Source organism: Thermobia domestica, chromosome 7 (assembly GCF_964235325.1).
Source record: "Thermobia domestica chromosome 7, izTheDome1.hap1.1, whole genome shotgun sequence".
Taxonomy (NCBI): domain Eukaryota; kingdom Metazoa; phylum Arthropoda; class Insecta; order Zygentoma; family Lepismatidae; genus Thermobia; species Thermobia domestica.
This window is the reverse complement of record NC_137460.1, coordinates 35,398,531-35,418,828: the sequence shown is the minus strand read 5'-3', so window position 1 is coordinate 35,418,828 and position 20,298 is coordinate 35,398,531. Positions and strand designations below refer to the sequence as shown.

The 20,298-nt window shown below is 36.0% G+C and overlaps 1 protein-coding gene across 1 annotated transcript in view; it reads left to right on the top strand.

Moving 5' to 3' along the window:
* Positions 1-20,298, top strand: part of LOC145690004 (uncharacterized) — a 47,106-nt gene extending 26,808 nt beyond the window's left edge. The window contains exons 5-8 of the mRNA XM_081764477.1: positions 4,093-4,230; positions 8,637-8,749; positions 15,163-15,608; positions 19,219-20,298. Of these exons, the coding sequence (XP_081620603.1) occupies positions 4,093-4,230; positions 8,637-8,749; positions 15,163-15,608; positions 19,219-19,244 (723 nt within the window). The 3' untranslated portion in view covers positions 19,245-20,298. The remainder of the gene's footprint in view (positions 1-4,092; positions 4,231-8,636; positions 8,750-15,162; positions 15,609-19,218) is intronic.

Genomic DNA, 20,298 nt, shown 5'->3' with positions numbered 1-20,298 from the left:
AAACTTGGTACTGTTAATTAATCTTAATAAATGTAAACTCCAGCGTATACCTGGGATCACGGTGGCTCAATAATACAGCACCTTCGTCTGGGGAAAGAAGTTCAGGTCATATGAGTTTGTGGTTGACAAGATCGTGTCTGTGGGTTTTCTTGGGATTCTCCCGTTTTATTTTCATTAATAATCTTCTCCTTTAGCCCCAAAAGAATAATCAAGAGACGTTCAATTAAAAATTCTATTTCATTTTATGTTTTCTTTCCCATGAACAGGTCATAAAATATTTTGGTCATCACGATCATTCGACATGAACCCAATCTATGGTTTGAAATTCAGTGTCCGTTTGAACCCTGAGGCTATGGACATATAGCTTAATGTTGGAGCCAAACCACGAGTGCTTCTTCAAGGAATCGAACTCGGGTCTTCCGCGGCGATGATGGCTTATGCAGTAAGGGGACGTTAGCTCTGTAGCTCAGATTCCAATGAACGAAACTGGGGATTTGACCCCATAAAGCCATCCCAGGATTTTGTGATAAATATTTAGAGTGTAAATAATGGTACAAAAATTGGGACCTGTATTGCTTTTGTGAAACAAAACTTGACAAATTGAATAGAAAAGCAGACTGTAATGTAAAAAGGGTTAGAAAAGGGTAAAAGAAAGGATTAACGTAAGGATGGGAAATACGTATTTACTACAGTACCTTTGGTAGTCGGTGGCGATGAACCTTCATGGATGTTCTTCTCTGCATGACCATAGCGTATGGATGGATGATAGATAGTGATTCTATGGGAGTCCAGGAGCCTTGTCAATATTTACTTCCAATTCCAATGATAAAAGAATTCAGTTAGCAGTCATAGGCGTCAAAACATAAAATAGAACTTTTACCAAATGTGGTATTCATGGCTGTGTCTCAAAGATACGCTTTGACGATGATATACTCTCCTGTCTCTTAATTTATGCAAAAGTTAACATAACGGAAAAATAGTGAATAACGGAGAATTCTTTACATGTCAAAGAATTGGTAGGTATTCCATCACGTCGAAATGTATCCTTTAGTTTTGATCACGATCATATGTCAATGAATTGTGCGTTTATTCATTCGAAAGTGCAACACTTGCGGTATTGACATTTGCGGTACTGCGACATTTGCGGTACTTTGAATATCGACATTTGTGGCACTGGAACATTTGCGGTACCATTGACAATAACTTATTCTCCAAGCTGAGAGAGAATATTTACGGGTATTCAGTTGGAGAACAGGCACACAGTATCAACTGCTGCAAAAAGACCAAGTTTTATCAGTTGTTCTAGGGGGAAATAACATGACTTTCAGGATATCTAGGATTTTTGTATTCTGAAATATTCTTCTTTCTTCATTTTCAACATATTGAGTGAGATATTTGAATTACGCGTAAGTATTACGAGATCATCCGAAGAACAAATTGCTAGCGGAGTGACTTATTACAACAGTTGTCCATTGACAGGAGCATATTTAGGGTCTCTTGGTCAGATCTATAGTTCAGAATAAGTATAAAAAAACAAAGTCAAAATCAACTTTCAATGAATTAGTAATTTATTTTTCTGATTTACAATTGAGTTCAGTTAGTACGTTAGTTGATAGGTTCTCTTCTGGAACAAACAAAAATTACTCGAACTTTTGAATGTGTGCCATTATCCTCAAGAATTTCTTGGCATCTTTCGAGGCTATATATTCATTTAATACGTTTTCTATTTTTCTGTCCATCTTATGCACTGACGTCGTCTACGTTTGCCTTCAATGTTTAATGTTCTGCTTGCATATAGGTAATCGTTGTACACAGCCTCACGTTCTAGATACTTCACCAAACACCACAATTAAGAGTTGACTTATCTAATGGTTTGAGTTTGTAGTTTCACCGTTTAACATTATTTGTTCTGTGCTGTTGGTTCGAGCAGTGGCACATGGAGGTGTCAATATTGGGAGTGATGAAGTACAGTTCTACAAAATAATCTAATAACTTCTCAAGTCTTTCGTGATGTGGTGGAAAGCCATCAAAATCGACATCACCTCTGGAACTGATTTATAGTCATTTGTGAGTCCTAATTCGTGAACCTTAATCCATAAGCACTGATTAAAATGGAATTACACCCACTATTGTGCGATTCGGGGAACAGTGTTCTTAGAGATGTTATCGCAGCATGATCGAAATCCAATCTGATTAATTTCGGATTCCAATCATTAACATTAGCCTTAACGAAACTGAGAAATCTCTAATACGTCTTAGTACCCCTTGCTGGTAAGAAAAGAGACAATGTTTGCTTCCTCCAAGTCACTTCCGATGTCTAAGCGTAGCGTGCTCAGTTGTAAACTGTCTTCCCTTTGCAGTGCAAAATATTAATATATTTCCTTCCTCTGTGGTGTCATCTGAAAGCGGAAAGTTTGTCTCATCATCTATCGTCAGAATATAGGCTACACGCATTCCACGGGGTGTACCGGAAATGTCCCACTGTGTAAGGGAAAGTTTTGAACAGTACCGCAATTGTCCCAGAAAAAAAAACTGGTTTTCTCATTGTACCGCCAATGTCCAGTACCGCAAATGCCTGATACCTAATCATTCTATGATGTATAATCAACAGCTACTGTGCAGGGGTAAAAATGAATTTGGAAAGGTAGGGGGACGCATGATGTCACACCGTCCCCCGTGCCTATCTTTGCCCATTGTAATTTTTTAGAAAGTGGGAGGACGCTACAGATATTTTCTGGAAGTGGGAGGACGGCGTCTCCCCGCGTTCCCCATGCACTTTTATCCCTGCTACTGTGTAGATGTGAACGTCAGAATAAGTGAACGTTAGGAATGAAGGAAGAATGTAGGAAGAAAGGTTTCAGAAACCCGCTGGGTTATTTCTATTACGGCATATATTAAATAGAATAGAAAAAGATTACAGTCAAGGAAGTATTTTGTGTCTGGATGTAAGGAAAATATACAGTGTTTAAATAAAAGTTAAATGCGAACTGATTTTGAATTAAAATTATTGACGTTTCAATGACTGTCACTTCAAATCAGAAATGATAATTTCCAAAGTGAGCTCCATTAAGCATATTTTATATCCACTTCACATACTTTTCACATCCACCATGTGTCCATCTCACAACGTTATTAGCGTTTAGTGCATACTTCGCAACATAACCTCGAGAGAGCTCTATAAGCCCAATCAACCGCTTATAGGACGTACTAATGATGTCCATGGATTCTCAGGATCCAGCATCAACCAATACCTCTGCATAGTCATGTACATGTAATGTAGTATGGGGTTTCTCAACCTAAGGTTACGAAAGGAGGTGAAAAAGCTAAATGCAATTAGGATTTAGTAGCTGAAAAAAATTAAAGATTGTTTCGAAGTAGAGACACCAAGTTTCGCCTTTTAAGATTCGCTTAATGTAAAATTACATTGGTAATATTAGCAAGGAATGACACAAAAATTATATATAAAGAAATATGAATATATTTTAAAAATACATACCAATACCCAATTACTGTCTATGACTAACAAGGAGAAAGCAGACTTTGGAAATAAACTTCGGAGCTATTTTTTGCAAGGTGATAGTGCACATTTAAAGTGTTCATATTACTAACTGGGAGAGCGCAATGGCCTAAAAAGCGTCTTAAAACTTTCGACTTTCGTCGCATATGTCGTACGTTGCGCAAATTTATCAACTGACGGCGTGGCAGAATCAGTAGTGTCTGTGACTCACGTACCAAGGGTTCCGGATTCGATTTTCGCTGGGGCCATTTCGTTATATTTCGACAGAACTTATTTCGACCTAGCCTAGTGTTGAGCTAGCCTAAGTCTTGTGTGGGAGATTAGTACTTACATATGACGTGTAGTATGTGTATATGGTGAGTTATTTATGCTTTCATGTTCTAAAGAAAAAAAATAGACTCACCTTGATTTTAGTGTGTAAAAAGACCAGCCCCTTCTAAAGTCATGTCTCCTTCCACCTTAATGACAACTTGTTGGCTACATTCTGATAGGCTATGCATGTATCATCATAACCAGATATCGGAAATACTTGGAAATATAGGCTATATAAAATTTACGTATTTTTGTCATTTTAGGCTTCACCATCCGCATTTATGATGTCCATGTTCTTACGAGGATATACAATGTGGGTTATAAACGTGGCTCTCGTCATATACATTTCCTATTCAACATGGCATCTGCAGCGAGACCTTCTTAGGGGCAAGCCTTCAAAGGTAAGAATCAAAAATAACTAGTTACAATCTTTCGCTTTTGTGAAGGGAGATGACAGTTTGGTGGGTGCTTTTCCCCTAACGTTACGACATTACCTGTTCTAGTATTAGCCTGCTTCAACTCATCGAAAGCAATTGATAGCGATTTTTCCTTTTTAGCAAGAAGAACTTATTTTCATTCAATATCACAAAACTAGAACCTTTTTATTTCAAGTGTGCCCTCGAAAATATGTGAAACATATTTTGGCCCCGCCCCTGCCAACCTCTTACGGCCCCCACCAAGGATCTTATAAAATAGAGGATCTGCCCTTACAACAAAATCTTGAAGCCATACGTCACACTTTCACCACCCCTACTCTGCCCACTCCGCCCAATAGGATCGCAATGTTTTGAGCCAACAATCATGGCGGAAACGAAAGCAGCCAATCAGACGATGACAAACGAGAGTAGCCAATCAGACGTGCCAATGCTCGGTTGTTTTTTTGACTTCATCGATTTAATATGATGAAGATAAATATGGGCAGATCCTCTATTTATAACATCCTTGGCCCCCACGTAGATTTAGATTATTAAAAATAGATTATCTCTCCGATCCCTCTATTGTGACCGGAAATGATAAAACTACCACTACCGGTTTTAATATTAAATATCCATAATTTATAAGTCTTTCGTGGTTTTATAATATCAAACGCGAACTCACTTGTTCAAAAAAAGAAAAAGAAAGAAAAAGAAAGAAAGAAAGAAAGAAAAAGAAAACAAAAGAAAAGAAAATGTTAACTCGGGAACATTAAATTAGAGGATAATGGAAGAAGAAAACTATTATCTGTTCAGCCTTAGCTCTAAATCGCGATAAATAAATCACGCTTATTTTTTATTGGTCTCGTACTTCTCCGTGAAACAGGTTACCACATTCAGTTAACAATTTTACTATGAAACAACTATATTGTAATGATTTTGATAGAGTCAATAATGGTCCGAGATTATATTAAAATAACCAAGAAAGTTCTGTCGCTTATTTAAACACCACCTTAGAACATCGATATGTCACCTAAGACGTGCCTGGAAGTCCCCATCAGCATCGACGACCTTCTGCCAACGTCTTCTAGAAGGCCATGGATTCTATCGCGGCAGAACTTGGTAGGCCGTGAAGCGAAGAAGGTATCAAGTGCATTTTGCACCTCTACTAGAGATTTGAACTGGTATCCTCTAAGGTGATTATCCAAGGAATGGAACAGGTGATAATTGGAAGATGCAATGTCCGGGGAGTCTGGCGGATGCAATAGTATTTCCTATCCAAGGCGTAGAATGGTGTCGCGGGTCATCCTAGCAACTTGGGGTTTAGCGTTTTACTGTAACAGGAGAACCCCTTTGCGATTCAGAAGTGCTGGCTCCAGAGTTTTGAGTTTTCCTTGAACACGCCTTAACTGCTGCCAGTACACAGTTACATTAAAGCTCTGACCATCTGGCAGCAATTCCCGTGAGCAGCCCACCAAACAAACAGGATGACCTTCTTCTGCTGCAGTACTGGTTTCGGCTGTTTTGAAACCGGTTCATGAGATTCTAACCAATGATGACGGCGTCGTGGAGCTTCATACAGAACCTATTCCTCATCACATGTTAACACCCTGACCACAAATAGCTTCTTCCTCAGATGAGACAGCGAAGAAACACAGGTATCTGCTCGCGTTGCCTTCTGGCCCGGAGTCAAATCATGTGGGAACATCGAGCCAACTTCAAGTGCTTCCCAAGTTAATGGAGATGCTGCCGAATGGTTTCTTCATTCACACTGAATAGTAGTCCCAGTTCCTCACACGTCTGGCCACTGTTCGTCTCAATTGCTGCTTGAAGATCTTGATTTTTACATATGTTGGTTTTCAGGCACGTGGTGCATCTTTGAGTGCTTCGTCACCGTCGTTAAACTTGTTGAAACACCGCTGCACGGTCCGCGTAGTCACGACACCCTCACCAAAGGTCTGGCATATCTTCCGCCCCGCTGCAGCGGCGTATGACCCCAGTTTGAACTCGTACAGCACACATACCCTTATGACGCTCTGTGGAGGTCATATGTTCACTCTGTCCTTACGCAAGTTCACGGTGTAACTGAACTGTCACATCCAACTAGTATGTTGGATATACCCACACCAACAACTGACATTCGCCTTATCTCCATTCGCATTCAACTCACGGTGTGAGGGCCAATGGAACACAGACTTACGCAAAAAGCGACACACTTTCTTAGTTACCTTTATAATACAGATTATTTCATAATATTGTAATCATGTATGCTTAGTAAACTAATAAAATATACATTTAAACATGTGCAGTGAGCGTGGCGCCAATTCAAGTACCGTAAGACGGGGTTACTTTGCACAAAATATGAAAAGAGTTTCAACATCTAATTGTATTTTGGCTATAATGTTGGGGATTATCACCAGTTCTAATTTCCCGGGGGGGGGGGAGTTTGTTGTACAGATATGTAAAGCAGTTACTGTAAAGGCCGCCAAAATTTGAAAGATATCACGTACAAGAATTTCCGTCGAAGTTAAGTCAGTTTCGTAGAATACGACTGTGTATAATGGGACTTTGAAACAATAGTTGAAATTGAAGTGTGAAACGTTTCAAAGTCATAAAAAAGCGAAACTGGGAGAAGGCGGTTTCATCCTTTACTCGGGGTTACTTTGCACCGGTCCAAAATACCTCTTAGATAGGAAATTGTTACTACTGGAACCTCCTGCATTCTAAATTTAGGTAAATTTCCTATTTCGATAGATGCCGAATTGAGTTTCTTGTTGGAAAATAAATTATGAACAGTAGCGGATCCAGAAAAGTAGTTTGAGAAGGGCTTCACTCACAAAGGCTTCGTTGTTTTAGAAATCACTAGACTTTTGGGAGGGCTTGAAGCTTATACGCATAGAAGTGTCTTAACATGAGACTTTTTAAAAAAGGAAATCATGCAATTTGGGTGGGAATCAGCCTGAAAATCCCAAACCCTGTAAATTTTCCACTAATTACGGTTGAGATTATATTCTTGGACATAAGGAATAACAAAAGCAAATCAGTTCATGGAGATTTTTTTTTCTGTTCCTGAGTTGGCATTTTTGTAGGATATATGCTAAACTATTAGGATGTGGTTCCTGTGCTGGTACCAGAAAATGCAAAATTTTCTTAACAAATATTGGTAATTCATATTATGTATCAATACCGGCACCCTCATTCTAACATCAATATTTGTAGACTGCATGCTGTTTTGTGTAGGAAGTGAAATGTATAAATATTGAAGGTAAAACTTAGCACAGAAACGTTATGTTCGTATGTTGAACATACTTTTTTGTATGTTGTGCAAAGTAACCCCACCAAAGGGGTCACGTTGTACCAAAGTTTATATTTCAATAACTATGGTCATACTGAAATTTACTAATGAACTTGCACTAATGTTTTCCTATTATATGTTCAAAATACAGTGTTTTAAATCATTATGTTTGTAAGTTACATGTGATTTTCTTTAAAATTCCTTAAATTTTGTGCAAAGTCTTACGGTATTCGAAAAGATAAGGTGACGTGAATCCTTTTTCCGTGAGTGATGCAAGTACTGCACTCAATACATGATTTTTTTTTAATTCACGTCTATAATAATTTACTCCTCCCCGTGCAAGAGTGAGAGTGTGCATCACTAACCAATCATATTTTTGTACAGTGGAAAGATACAATTTTTTTTTTTTTTTTTTTTTTTTGTATCTCCGTTTAGAGGAAGCAGGAACAGGTAATAGTATCGAAACAAAAGAAGTAAAAGTTCTTGTAACGAGCCTTATTTGACCTGGTCTTAGGCTACTGTTAATGCTTTGTGAATATTAATTGATTACTTTACTGTACTAGCATACTTGATTAAATTTAAATTAGTCACTTAGTGGTAAGTAAATATTTGTAGTTTGAGCTTTACCGTTCCTCTGCAAGACAGAGATTATATGACACATCCGCCTATAACTTAACGTGGGATCCCAACCACATGAGCTCCGAAGAATCCAGCCTGCTTGCCCCGTACCACAATTTCAATTATTGGGCACACAAGAAAAAGTTTGAAATTGTGCAGAGTTACATAATTGATTCGACACTACATTCGAAGCATAGGTAATTTAAATACCGAAGTTCTAAAAATTGAAATATGTTATCTATGGGCCAGGTCGAATGCAAATCGAAAGGAGCTACATATCTTTCTTACTGTTATTTACGAGTATAATTCTAGAAATTGGGTAAATACACATACTTGTACACTTTGACAGTTTTTTATAAACATCGTTTTCAAAAAAAAAAAAAAAAAAATGCAGGCTTTGACAGCTTATTAAAATTTTCTCAGGCTTCAGATGTTATAGAACGACCACTGTTTTAATGTACAATTCTTGTCGTTATTGTAGGATTGGGAAACCCAATCATCGTTATTTCAACCTCCACCATATAGGCCTTCGTACCTGATGCCAGGGTCGCCTACAATGGATGGAAGAGGCAAAGAAGATTATATATATCCAAGGTATTGTTCATAAATATTTATATTTTAAACAATTCATATTTTTATATTATTATTTTAACACTTACAATGTACTTTATTATCAGAACAAAGTAAGTTATAAGTACAGACCGGATGTTTAGGCATTAAAAACCTTGAAAATATTCAGGCAAATAGGCACTTAAAATTTAAAGAAATAGACAGTAGAATGGGCATTAAAATGTAACTCGGAATGATGAGATAAGTACTGAATATAAATTAAAAAAGAAGATAATGTTCAATGAATATAGACACATACCTATAGCTTCTTTTAATATTTTTTTTTTTTTACTGTATAAGCCTATGTAAAACCGAAGCTTGACATGTATTGTATGTACGTATATTTGGTAAATACATTCTCTATAGTACTTTGTTACTACACATAACAGTCTAAATTTTATACACTTATCAAAGTTTTACAGCACTTTATCAGTACACATAGCAGTCAAAAGTTTTATGATATCTTATCACTCCAAACAACACATATTTCTCGCAAGAAGCAGAATCCTTTCTTGAAATAGTAAATTATATATGTTTTCCCCAATAAAGAATTATTTTGAAGAAAATGTATAGAATAGGTAACATTAGACACTAAAGCAATTATTTAGGCAGAAAATGGGCAAAATAGCCAAAATAAAATTGGCTTTAATTGAAACTATAACCTCCCATAGTAAACTTTAAAATGTTATTTTTAATCATACCTTTAATAGTAAAGAATAGGCATTTTGGCTAACATCCAGTCTCTAGTTATAAGAAAGTATATGACAAATATTGGAAACATAAACATATTACGATATGTAACAATAAGGAAAGTGGTTAATATTATAAATGCATTATAAATTTGAATTAAACCGTAAATGATTTTTTTTTTTTTTTTTACTATGTTGCTCAATATTTCTAACAAACAAAGCGTTTTGCACAATGGTGTTCTTTCTATTAATATAAAAACGATTCCTGGTTGTATATTCTAATTTAAGTAAAACATATCTGGTGGCTACGTCATCATTTCTCTCTTCTTCTTGGTCTCCGTCTTTTCTAATATTATACAGTTGGCGTCATAATTTACAGATACTATTACTTAGAAAAGTCCTGTCCCAGTTTCATCCTTCTGAACCAGGGATGTTATAAAATAGAAGATCTGTCCATACAACAAAATCTTGAAGTCATACGTCACAGTTTCGCCACCCCAACTCTGCTCACTCCGTTCAATCAGATCGCTGTGTTTTGAGCCAAAAAAACACGGCGGAAACAAAAGTAGCCAATCAGACGATGGCGGAAATAAGAATAGCCAATCAGACGTGCCGATGCTCGGCTGCTTTTTGGCTTCATTGAGTTAATAGAACAAAGATACATATGAGCAGATCCTCTATTTTATAACATCCTTGTTCTGCACCGATAATTTGTTTTCTCCGATACCTCCAAGTTATCATTGTTAATTAATTGACGAAAATTTTTCCCCCGAATAGTTCATAAATTGCCTACAAAAGACATATCTATTTTTTTTTTATTGGTAAAGTTCCCAAGATAGCTGACACATTTCCACGTTGAATAGCTATACTAATGAGAAATGCTCTAGCTCGGGTATATCTTGATTTCTTTATATTATATAAAAGTAGTGATAGTGTAGTCGGTAAAGATACCTGCGGTATACTTTTTTAAAAATACATTTTACTTCTTTTGTCTTTAAAGTGAATAGTGTGAAACTCAGACTAACATCAAATAAAAGTGAATAGTGTTATATAGTGCCCATAGTTTCCTCCTGTAGAGTACATTTTTCTTCATTGGACATTTCATGGATCTAGATATTTAAACACCAACAAAAAATATTTTCGACGAACTTAAAACCTTTGTTACTGAACTCACTCTCTCTCTCTCTCTCTCTCTCTCTCTGTGTGTGTGTGTGTGTGTGTGTCTGTTATTTCAATTTTGAGTCCTCCATTCGATAGAGCATTAAAAACTACCTAAAGAAAATTATGGAATTTTTCGAGTCACTCTTACCGTTCCCGAGATATTGGCCAAGAAAGTTCCGATTTCGAGTGATTTAAGGAGCCATATCTCCGGAATCGTAAGTCATAGAGAGATGATATTGGTGTTGATCAATACCTAAGAGGATGGTGAATATTTTGGTGCTAAATAGTAACCGTTGGCCACTGGCAAACTGGCCACTATTCCGCAGATATTGGCCAAAAAAAATTCGGATTTCGGGAGATTTAAGGAGCCATACCTCGGGAACTGTAAATCATAGAGAGATGATATTTTGGGAATTTTTCAATTTTGAGACCTCCATTTTGAGCATGTATCTTCGTGAAAACAATATATCATAGAACGTTTTAACAGAACTCTTAAACAAAACATGTGGATAAAATTTAGTATTCAAGGAAAATATAAATGGATAGATGTATTACAAGAATTGTTTAATGAATATAGTAATAAAGTACACAGAAGAATTGGTATAAAACCTGTAGAAGTTAATAAGAAAAATTAATTCTTTTTAAGATCGTTCTGGCAATGTTTTTACAGCATTGTCAGCTGGTTTCTTCTACCTAAGTGCTTTTCTTTGCCATTCCTGTCACTGATTTTCTCTCCAAGATGCGCTTATGCCTTCATTAATTACGCAACCCTGATACTAAAAGCTGGTTATCATCAATTCCCACCAATCTGTTCGTTAGTCAGATTTGAGTTTAGCAATGCTATATGAGACGTGGATCTACTGCTTAACATGGGATCCAAACCACATGAGCGCTAGCCAAGAAAAGAACCTGGGTCTTCCATGCCAAAATCAATGTGTTCGTGTTATGTACAGCATGTGTATATTCATATTACTGGAAAGTTTTACACCTAACGGCCAATAGAGATGTTCGCTACAAGATCCAATAGCATGAAACTGAATTAGGAAACCCTCACCAGAGATGGAATTTTTTTCCTAACTCACATTCACACTTACATTCAATTGCCCTTACTGTCCAATATTATTCTTACTCTCAGCCTCGCTCACACTTACCTTCAATCAACTCACTCATACTTACCTGTGTGTATTTAAATGAGGATGAGTAAGGGTCAGAGCAGTCTTCATGAGGGCAAATGAGTTGCGTGGTCCCATGCCAAAACGGACTAACTGTACATTTTTGATGAAATTGAAACAGAATGACATTTGTGTCGAGAACTGAGAAGTTCATCACTTGCCATATAATCCACTCATCACAACAACTTATCCTTATTCCTTGGCAAACTAAGAAAGGTGCAAACCTGATTCATTCTGGCATGATAAAACTCTCAGATCTAAACATCGCTGTATCTTAATTTAATCAAAAATGTAGTTAGTTCCTTTTGGCATGGGACCACCCAATTAGGGTGCCTATCTCTGCCCCTCATACAAGAGATGGTCGATCTGGCACGGAGACTCTGTGGTCTCTTAAATTTAGTGCGATTACTGAGATTTAATTATACGAATCTAATTAATACAAAAACATACTCATAACATCTTTAATTATTTTGAACTGCCAAAAGCGAATGGTGCTTTAAATAAAAGGTTGAATTTCTTGTTAGAGAAATTTAGGTACTTATATAAGTGTTTATTTATTCTTTTTTTAGTGAGATTTTGGTTTATTTCGTTAAAATTTTTAATGAATTGCTAGTAATATTGGTTCTATCGGCGCTAATCTGTCTTCAACACTGTGGAGGACTGGTAAGACCGTACCATATACAGTATATGTATGTATGTATGTAAAAAGCGATGTTCAAAATATGTTTGAAGTTGAGAAACAACGCTGTGAAGGATCAGGGGAGCAGAGTTGTCTTCAACATTGCGAGGCGGGCAGATTTCTGAGGTGAATCTGTTGTATATTATATATCAGGCAATGTAGATGAAGAGGCAGTCGAACACAAATCACCACATTTCTCCCCCCCCAAAAAAAAACGCATTTCAAATCTGATTATTGTTGGACAGTCCCCCAGTTCCAAGATGGGAGTACATGTCCCCCTCATCTCCCCGGGATTTGCGCCAGTGATTGGTTTTACATTTTTCTCTCCCACTTCTAAATTTGAAACAGATTGCATTGTTCGAAGCATTATTTTTCCTGGAATGCACCGTCTATTCCTAAATATCATTTTCTCATAGACGGATTACTTTCTAAATTTTCGACATTTTTCATCGACTTTCTTTCATCGACTGAACCTAACTAAGAAATTCGAGCATAACAAAGAATTACTTGATGATTATTTTAATAAACTCATGCACACTTATAATTTTGAAAAAAAACAACAAACAAACAGTAAGTTAAGTAACTTTTGCCATTGCACAATTTGAACTACAAACACATACTTAATAAATAAATGGTACATTTATAGCACACTGTAATTGTAGCATGAATACCGTATATTCATTTTATTTGTACATTTCTCCTCCATAAGTAAAGCTACTCTCATATCATCTTAATGCTCAAATTCATGTCATCTTAATATAAATGTATCTCTGTTTCGCAACTGCAAACGAGAGTAACAAAACAAATTGTTTAAGTGTTTGCTTTTATTTACTCAACATGGCAGTATAAATAATATATAGCTTCTAGTCCTAAGAGGTTTATGACTATTGACTTTAGCATCTGCAATTCTTACGAAACACATCAAGTATGCACAGTTCCATCCATCATTTTATATATAGAGACAAAGGCTTCTGTACATTCTCTCTTATTTATATTGTTTTTGTTACCTAGTTCATAATAAAATACTATTGATATATTTAATATAATCAGCACACATACACAATCACAATCACAACGTTTAAATTACGATGTCTTTTCTGGCAAACTGTGAAATAATATATATATATATATATATATATATATATATATATATATATAATGAGGTTTCAAAACAACACTGACAACGTTTGGGAAGTAATTCCTCACACAAAGATACCAAGATAAGACAAAAAGCATATACCATATCCTGGGTGCACACAGATGCTTCCTTTCGGAGTTATAGGCTGCCAAAAAATGAAAAAAACAAACTTTAAAGGTCTATAGTTCCTAAAGTATGGGACCTACCATAGTCGGGTCAGGACTTCACTTAGAAACTAGTACCCTGTTCAAATATCCACGTTTCAGAATCCTATGGTATTCACGCAACAACTTTTATAGAGAGAGTTTGGCTTTGGTCATATAGTCTGAAGTACTCACCAACTACCTCTATAAAAATTGTTGCCGAAGTACCACAGCGTGTATTCCAACTCAAAGTTATGTATTGTTTAAAACATTTACGATATACCTAGGTAACAAGTGACCAGAGGTGGCATTTGCCTCTCTTTTCCCATGTATATGGCCATGACCTAAACCCTCCAAGGACAATTTTTCCACTATCTTACGTATGACATAACATGAAACGAACTTTGAATGAAAAGTGTAATTTCAGTAATTTCTGTTAATATTGGAGATTGATCATCTCGAAATAGAAGTGTGTGTGTCTCGTCTCGGCGAAGTCTCGATATGTTGAGTCTTCTCTCGATTTATCAATGTCCGTTTCGATCTCGGTCCCGTAACGCTATCATCCATACTTCACAAAGGCAGCGATGACAGACAAACACAACTACTGATGGCAGATTCGATGATTTTAGAGGTACACCATTCCTAAGACCCATAACTGCTTTGTAGAACACTGCCAATACTTCTTTATGCCTCTTTCTTGCCTTTCCCCCTACCTCTACTTGGCTCTTACTGTTTTTCTGTGTTGCCTCTCCGAGTCTCCTTTGATGACAACATGATCCACTCACTATTTCAGTCACTTATTGGAGAAACAGGAGAGGACTAAAGTGGTCTTTTCCATAAATTGCTTTTCTCTGGAACCCCCTTAAAAGCCATTGCCTGCTGAATATTAGAAGTAGTTTCTCATGAGAAAATCTTATCAATCTGTTTTCAGTCAGTAGACATATGTCTAATAATGATGTTTGGTGTTTAATCCATTTCAAGCACAAACTTATTGATCAATGTGAGCAGTGGTGAATGTGATTTTAGAAGATTTACCTTAGGTTAGATTTTCAGTACACGGGGGAGTCAAAGTATATACTGTGAAAATACTAATAATCTACGTTGAGGACGATCTGGAGGGATTTCATAGCCCCGAAGGAGAACATTTCCTTCTGGGCCGTCTCCTGAAGTTATTATTGAATGTGAGACAGTGAAGTTGAAAGGATACAGTTAGTGGAAAATGGCATGCTCTCACTAAAATCAGAGATAAAATAGAATGATTGAGATCGTATACTCGCTATTTTTTATATTTTATAATTGACTTACGTTATAAAATCTTAGAACAAGTTGCCTAAACTTTTTTACTACTGCAATCAATTCATGTACATTTTAGAGTAAGTATTTTCAAATGAAACAACTAATTAAATTGTTTTGTAGGGATGATAATGCTGCTGCACCTTCAAGGATAATCGATGCTTACCAACCCCAGCGTCCCGATGTCGCTCCTTGGGTACACGGTGAACCGGACGTGGAACTGCGACGGAAAGTACCAGATCCATGGGATTCTCGAGCTAATACACAGAAAAATCCGCAGAATTTTGAGTTCAATTCGAGTGGTAGGCCACCACAGCCTACATCCCCATCATCATTTACGCCTTCATATGCCTCTGCCTACTCCCAAAGGGCGCCATCGTCTAATGCCGCCAACAGTATAAGCATTCCTCGGCCTGATTATTCACCGCCCAGTGAGCCAAGAAGAAAGCCCATTGCTCCACCGCAGCCACCAGCTTCAACTCATCTGGGAAGCAACAATTGGGAAAGAAGGGATCCGACAAACTACGGGGATTCAACAAGAAGTAATCCTGCAACATTGCCATCAACACGTAAGTAAACGACAGAAATGTTGCAAGAAGCGTCGTTTTATCTTAACACCCCCAGAATAAAACTATCGTAACTATAAAAGGTCAATTTTACAAGTAAGCCAAACAAAATCGTTCTATCTAAAGAAAATCTATTATCTTTACTGTTTTTCAGAATTGTATCGTTATTTCAGTATTTATAGTATTTATTATTGAAGAGAACATATTTTTTTCTACATACGTACAAGGTGGAATTATTACACATTAAAAATTGATAATTTAAAATCTATTTTGTGTTACGACAGTCTTATTCTGGGGGTGCGTTCGTCAATGGGTTCACAAGTAAAGAAAGTAGTCATTTGCCATCCATATCTAAGTCACCATCATTGTCATAATCAAACATTGTCAATATATTGCTGGATGGTCTTTCCAGCTTTTCTCCACAATCATTGGACAATTCTTTTCCAAGTTTTGAATTTCGTCATACCACTTTGTATGTGAACGTTTCCTCTGTCTGTTTGTATCTCTTGGTATCCACTCGAGAGTTGCTACTGTGCGTGGATCATAATTTTTCTTACAATATATCCAGCCCTGCCATTGCAGTGACTTCTTTATTTTCATGATAATATCCGTTACTTCCACCATCTTTCTGACCCATGTAATTATTTTCCTATCTTTGCGGGTGATTCCTGATACACATCTCTTCATGCTCTGATTGTGAAGTCTGCAGAAGGTGATTGTCAGATTTTATTCACTGGCCACGTCTCCGATTCATATGTTAAAACATGCAAAATACATTCACTGAAAATTTTACGCTTTAGATGCAACGGTATTTCACTTTTCGACATGTAGCTGTTTCAAGATCGGCCTGAGGCATGTGGGACGTGTGCAACTGCAGACGCAATCGTTTTGCGGAAAAACAGGGAAAAGCTAAATAAAATATATAGTGAAGTTAATTGTTTTATATAATCTTGAAGGTAAACCCAGATAACTTTGTAAATATTCTCTACTTACAAGTCTGCTAATTACTAAAATAATTGTATGCATTTCTCTTAATAGGCCTACCTCCTAAACTGAAACAAATAATAGATACGATCCTATTTTTAACTTTATTCCTTTATTTATTTATTGCATATTTAGGTTACTTAGCAATGCTATTTTGAAAGAAATAACAAATATTGTACTAGGAGATACTGACAGTTCCATTCTCTACCATGGCAAAATTATAAAAATATTACAGTGATAAGTTATACTCATTTTACTTCGTTTCCAATATATTGTATATTACGCGAGCTATGAGAGAATTTTAAAGTTTGATTATAATATTTTAAATAAAGATATTAACAAAATATTAAATAATAGTTAGAATTTACAGTAGATCACTTAGTTTGAGCGAAAATTGGAAAAGGTAGTTCGAAGGCCTAAATAGTATAGACTTTTATATTTGCATATAAAAAAATAGTCTATACACAATGTTATTGTAAGGTTTTGTACGGAAAGTTTTGGTACGGAAGGTAAGAAATCTGTGACAAGAAAGTACCTCAGAAACAATTCGCAAAAATTAATGACCTGTGATAGATGTCAGTCGACAGTATAGGAAACGTTAGCATTTGAGACAACGGTGAAAACAAAATACATTGCATTCAGGTTACCAGTAATATACTGTATAGGCCAAATATCTTAACATAATATACCAATATATACAACAGAAAAGCCATGGTAGGGCAAAGTACGTACATTTCCCACCCTAGCCGCACACTCAATATGACTCGATCAATCTCTAATGGATGCTGTCACTGGATGCTGTGCATGCTATGGTTTAGTCCCTACTGTACATTTGCTCCTTCTGCAGCCTTGATGTTGTTGTACATTTGTTCGTTTCTCTGTACGGGAATTCGTTCGTTTTCCATAATTTCTTAACTTTAGAGCCTTATATCTCTCTTATTTGGCAACACTGATAGCCCATTATTTGATTATTTTCTTTCATGTTTCATGCCAATTGTTTTAATGCCATAAAATAGTATACGTTCTATTTGAAAAACTATAAATTTGTGTTGGGATGGAAGCACTGCTTGAGTGTCACTACTGTCGTGTTCTTGGTCATGTGTCTCTCTCCTGTAGGTATCAGGTTACCAGCATGCATTTTTCATTTTCTGCCTTTTCCCGATGTTTTTGGGGAATAACTGAGCACATCCTCACCCAGTCACTGTTTGGTATATTAATTATACGTAGTGGGTAAATAAGCCATTTTCGCACTGAGTGACCATCATCACTGCGATTAACGACGCACAGTTAGTCAGGGTACCAATTTTCATAAATATCTAGCTGTCACGGCTCGCATGCGTCCCTTGTAAGAACCTCTCATTAGTTATCTGCTCGACCCAGCTAATTCTCTCCATTCTTTCCTATACATACATTTTTACAGCTTCCAGTCATTTTCATCACTTTTCCGTAATGATCATGTTTCTGATCTATACGTACAATATTCTATAAGAAGCATTTTATGAGTCTTTTTCTTAACCCACAAACGCCCAAGACCAGTTTTATTCGTTAGCAACTGTATTGAACAATACCGTGTTACATCGAAAACCTGAGAAGAAAACTAAACGAAATTCGTACAACAAGAGAACGGGTAGTGTGCCTGAAGTGGAACAACGGGGGTTTGGCTAAATGAATGATAAAGCCCATGTAACGTAGTGAAAAATAAAGTGGGTCACTGGTGGCACAAGGGGAGTTTGTGGGGTCTCACAAAATACTATTTTCTTCCTCCTAAAGACGTCTTTCGTCATTCCTACCCTTGCTTTTATTTCACGTTCACACTTAATATTATCACTAATAATACTTCCTAGGTATTAAAAACTAGTCACCTATTTATCTTCTCTTCTTCCTACTTCTATATTTGACACCGACCCTTTCTTTCCAATCACCATAGCTTTTGTCTTTCTAACATTTATTTTCAACCCGTATTATTTACAGCATTTCCTCAAGTTTTCTAAGATCAGTTTAGTTTTCTTCTCTTCAGATTCTGCAACAAGTGCCACATCATCTGCAAACCTTATACAGCTAGTCATTCTACCACCTACTGAAATGCCCATCTTCATTTTGTAGGCTCATTTTCACTATCTCTTCTAGATAGATACTAAATAATATAGGCAAAAGACAGCACTTCTGTCAAACTCCTCTTCCACAATTGTACTCTTCTCTGTCATTTCCTCCCCTATTTCAACACTTACTTGTTGGTTCATATATACGTTTCTTATGAGGCTTCGATCTTTTTCCATTCCAACTCAATTTTCTTTAGAACTTCCAAGAATTCCCGATTTAAGCAGTCAAACGCCTTTTCTAGATCAATAAATGCTACATACATCTCTTTCCTTTTTTCGCTCCTGAACCCGAACTGTTCTTCCTGAACCCAAATTTTAACTATACATTAAATTAACATTAAATTATCTTTTAGTGATTTTTAACCGTTTGTTTTTTCTCTTCTTTATTGTTTATTTAAATGATTGTCTACTTAGATGTTGATAATCATCGACCAAAATACAAGTTTAATCATGTATTATGATCATAAATTATCTCACCAAATAATATTTTTAAAAAATAATCTGTTGTAATATTATATCATGTATTTCAGGGTACTACGAGCCGCTAAAGTACTGAAGATTGAACATTCTTTGGACAGCATCTTAACAATTCTTAACTGTCCAGAACCTGTGTGAGCTAAACTTTTGGAGAGAAAATTTTGTGGCTGTGAAAAGTTTACAATAGTATGTGAAGAAAAAAGAAAAAGAAAATACTATTAAATTCTTCTGTAAAATAAGTGAAACTTTGTAAATTCACACATTTTTTTTTCGCTACCACTTTCAATTTAATTAGCTAATTAAGATCAGACATGTTGATTTCCGCAAAACATGACATTACGAACAAAGCATAGCATGTAAGTCATAGTGACAAGTATGGCAGATGACGAAAGAGTTGCAAAAAAAAAAAAAAAAAAAAATGTTAGTTTATGTTATTTCATCTTCCCATGAATTTTTAGTTTATGTTTTCACACAGATATAAAGAATAGAAATGTAATCTGTTACAAATGTGGTCTACATTGTTCTTATTGTCGAAAATTATAAGGTAACAGTATATTGAAAAATAAAAAAAAGACTTAATTTTGTAGTAGGTACGGTAATGATACGCTGTAAGTAATGATGAGTGCCTGTATCAATGAATTTTATTGTTTAAAAAAAAATAGAGAATTCTGAAATATAATGTAAATATTTATTATGTTAATGTACAGTGGGTAAACAAAAGTGCTTAAATTCCTTTATCTTAAAAGTTGAATATTTTTTGAAGAACCCGTTTCAGCAGCGAGACTATATGACACAGTTTAACGTAGGATACATATCACATTAGCTCCTACCGAGGATCGAATCCAAATCTCCTCCATACTGAAGACAATATCACTAACAATTTTCCCAGGAGGGAATCCTATTTACAGTACTGTTTTTTTGGTACCATATCGAGAATTAGTGTTCTCTCCGTAAAAGAATCTTTAATTGAACTAACTATTTTGTTTCGAAGCTATTTGGAAACCGAACATGTAGGTTACACAGAGAGGAAAGGTAGACACTTTTGCTTGCGACTGTACATATTTTGGAATGTGTGTGTGTATGTGTCAGAAATTCTAGTCAACTAATCAAATAAAGAATTATATTTCTTATAA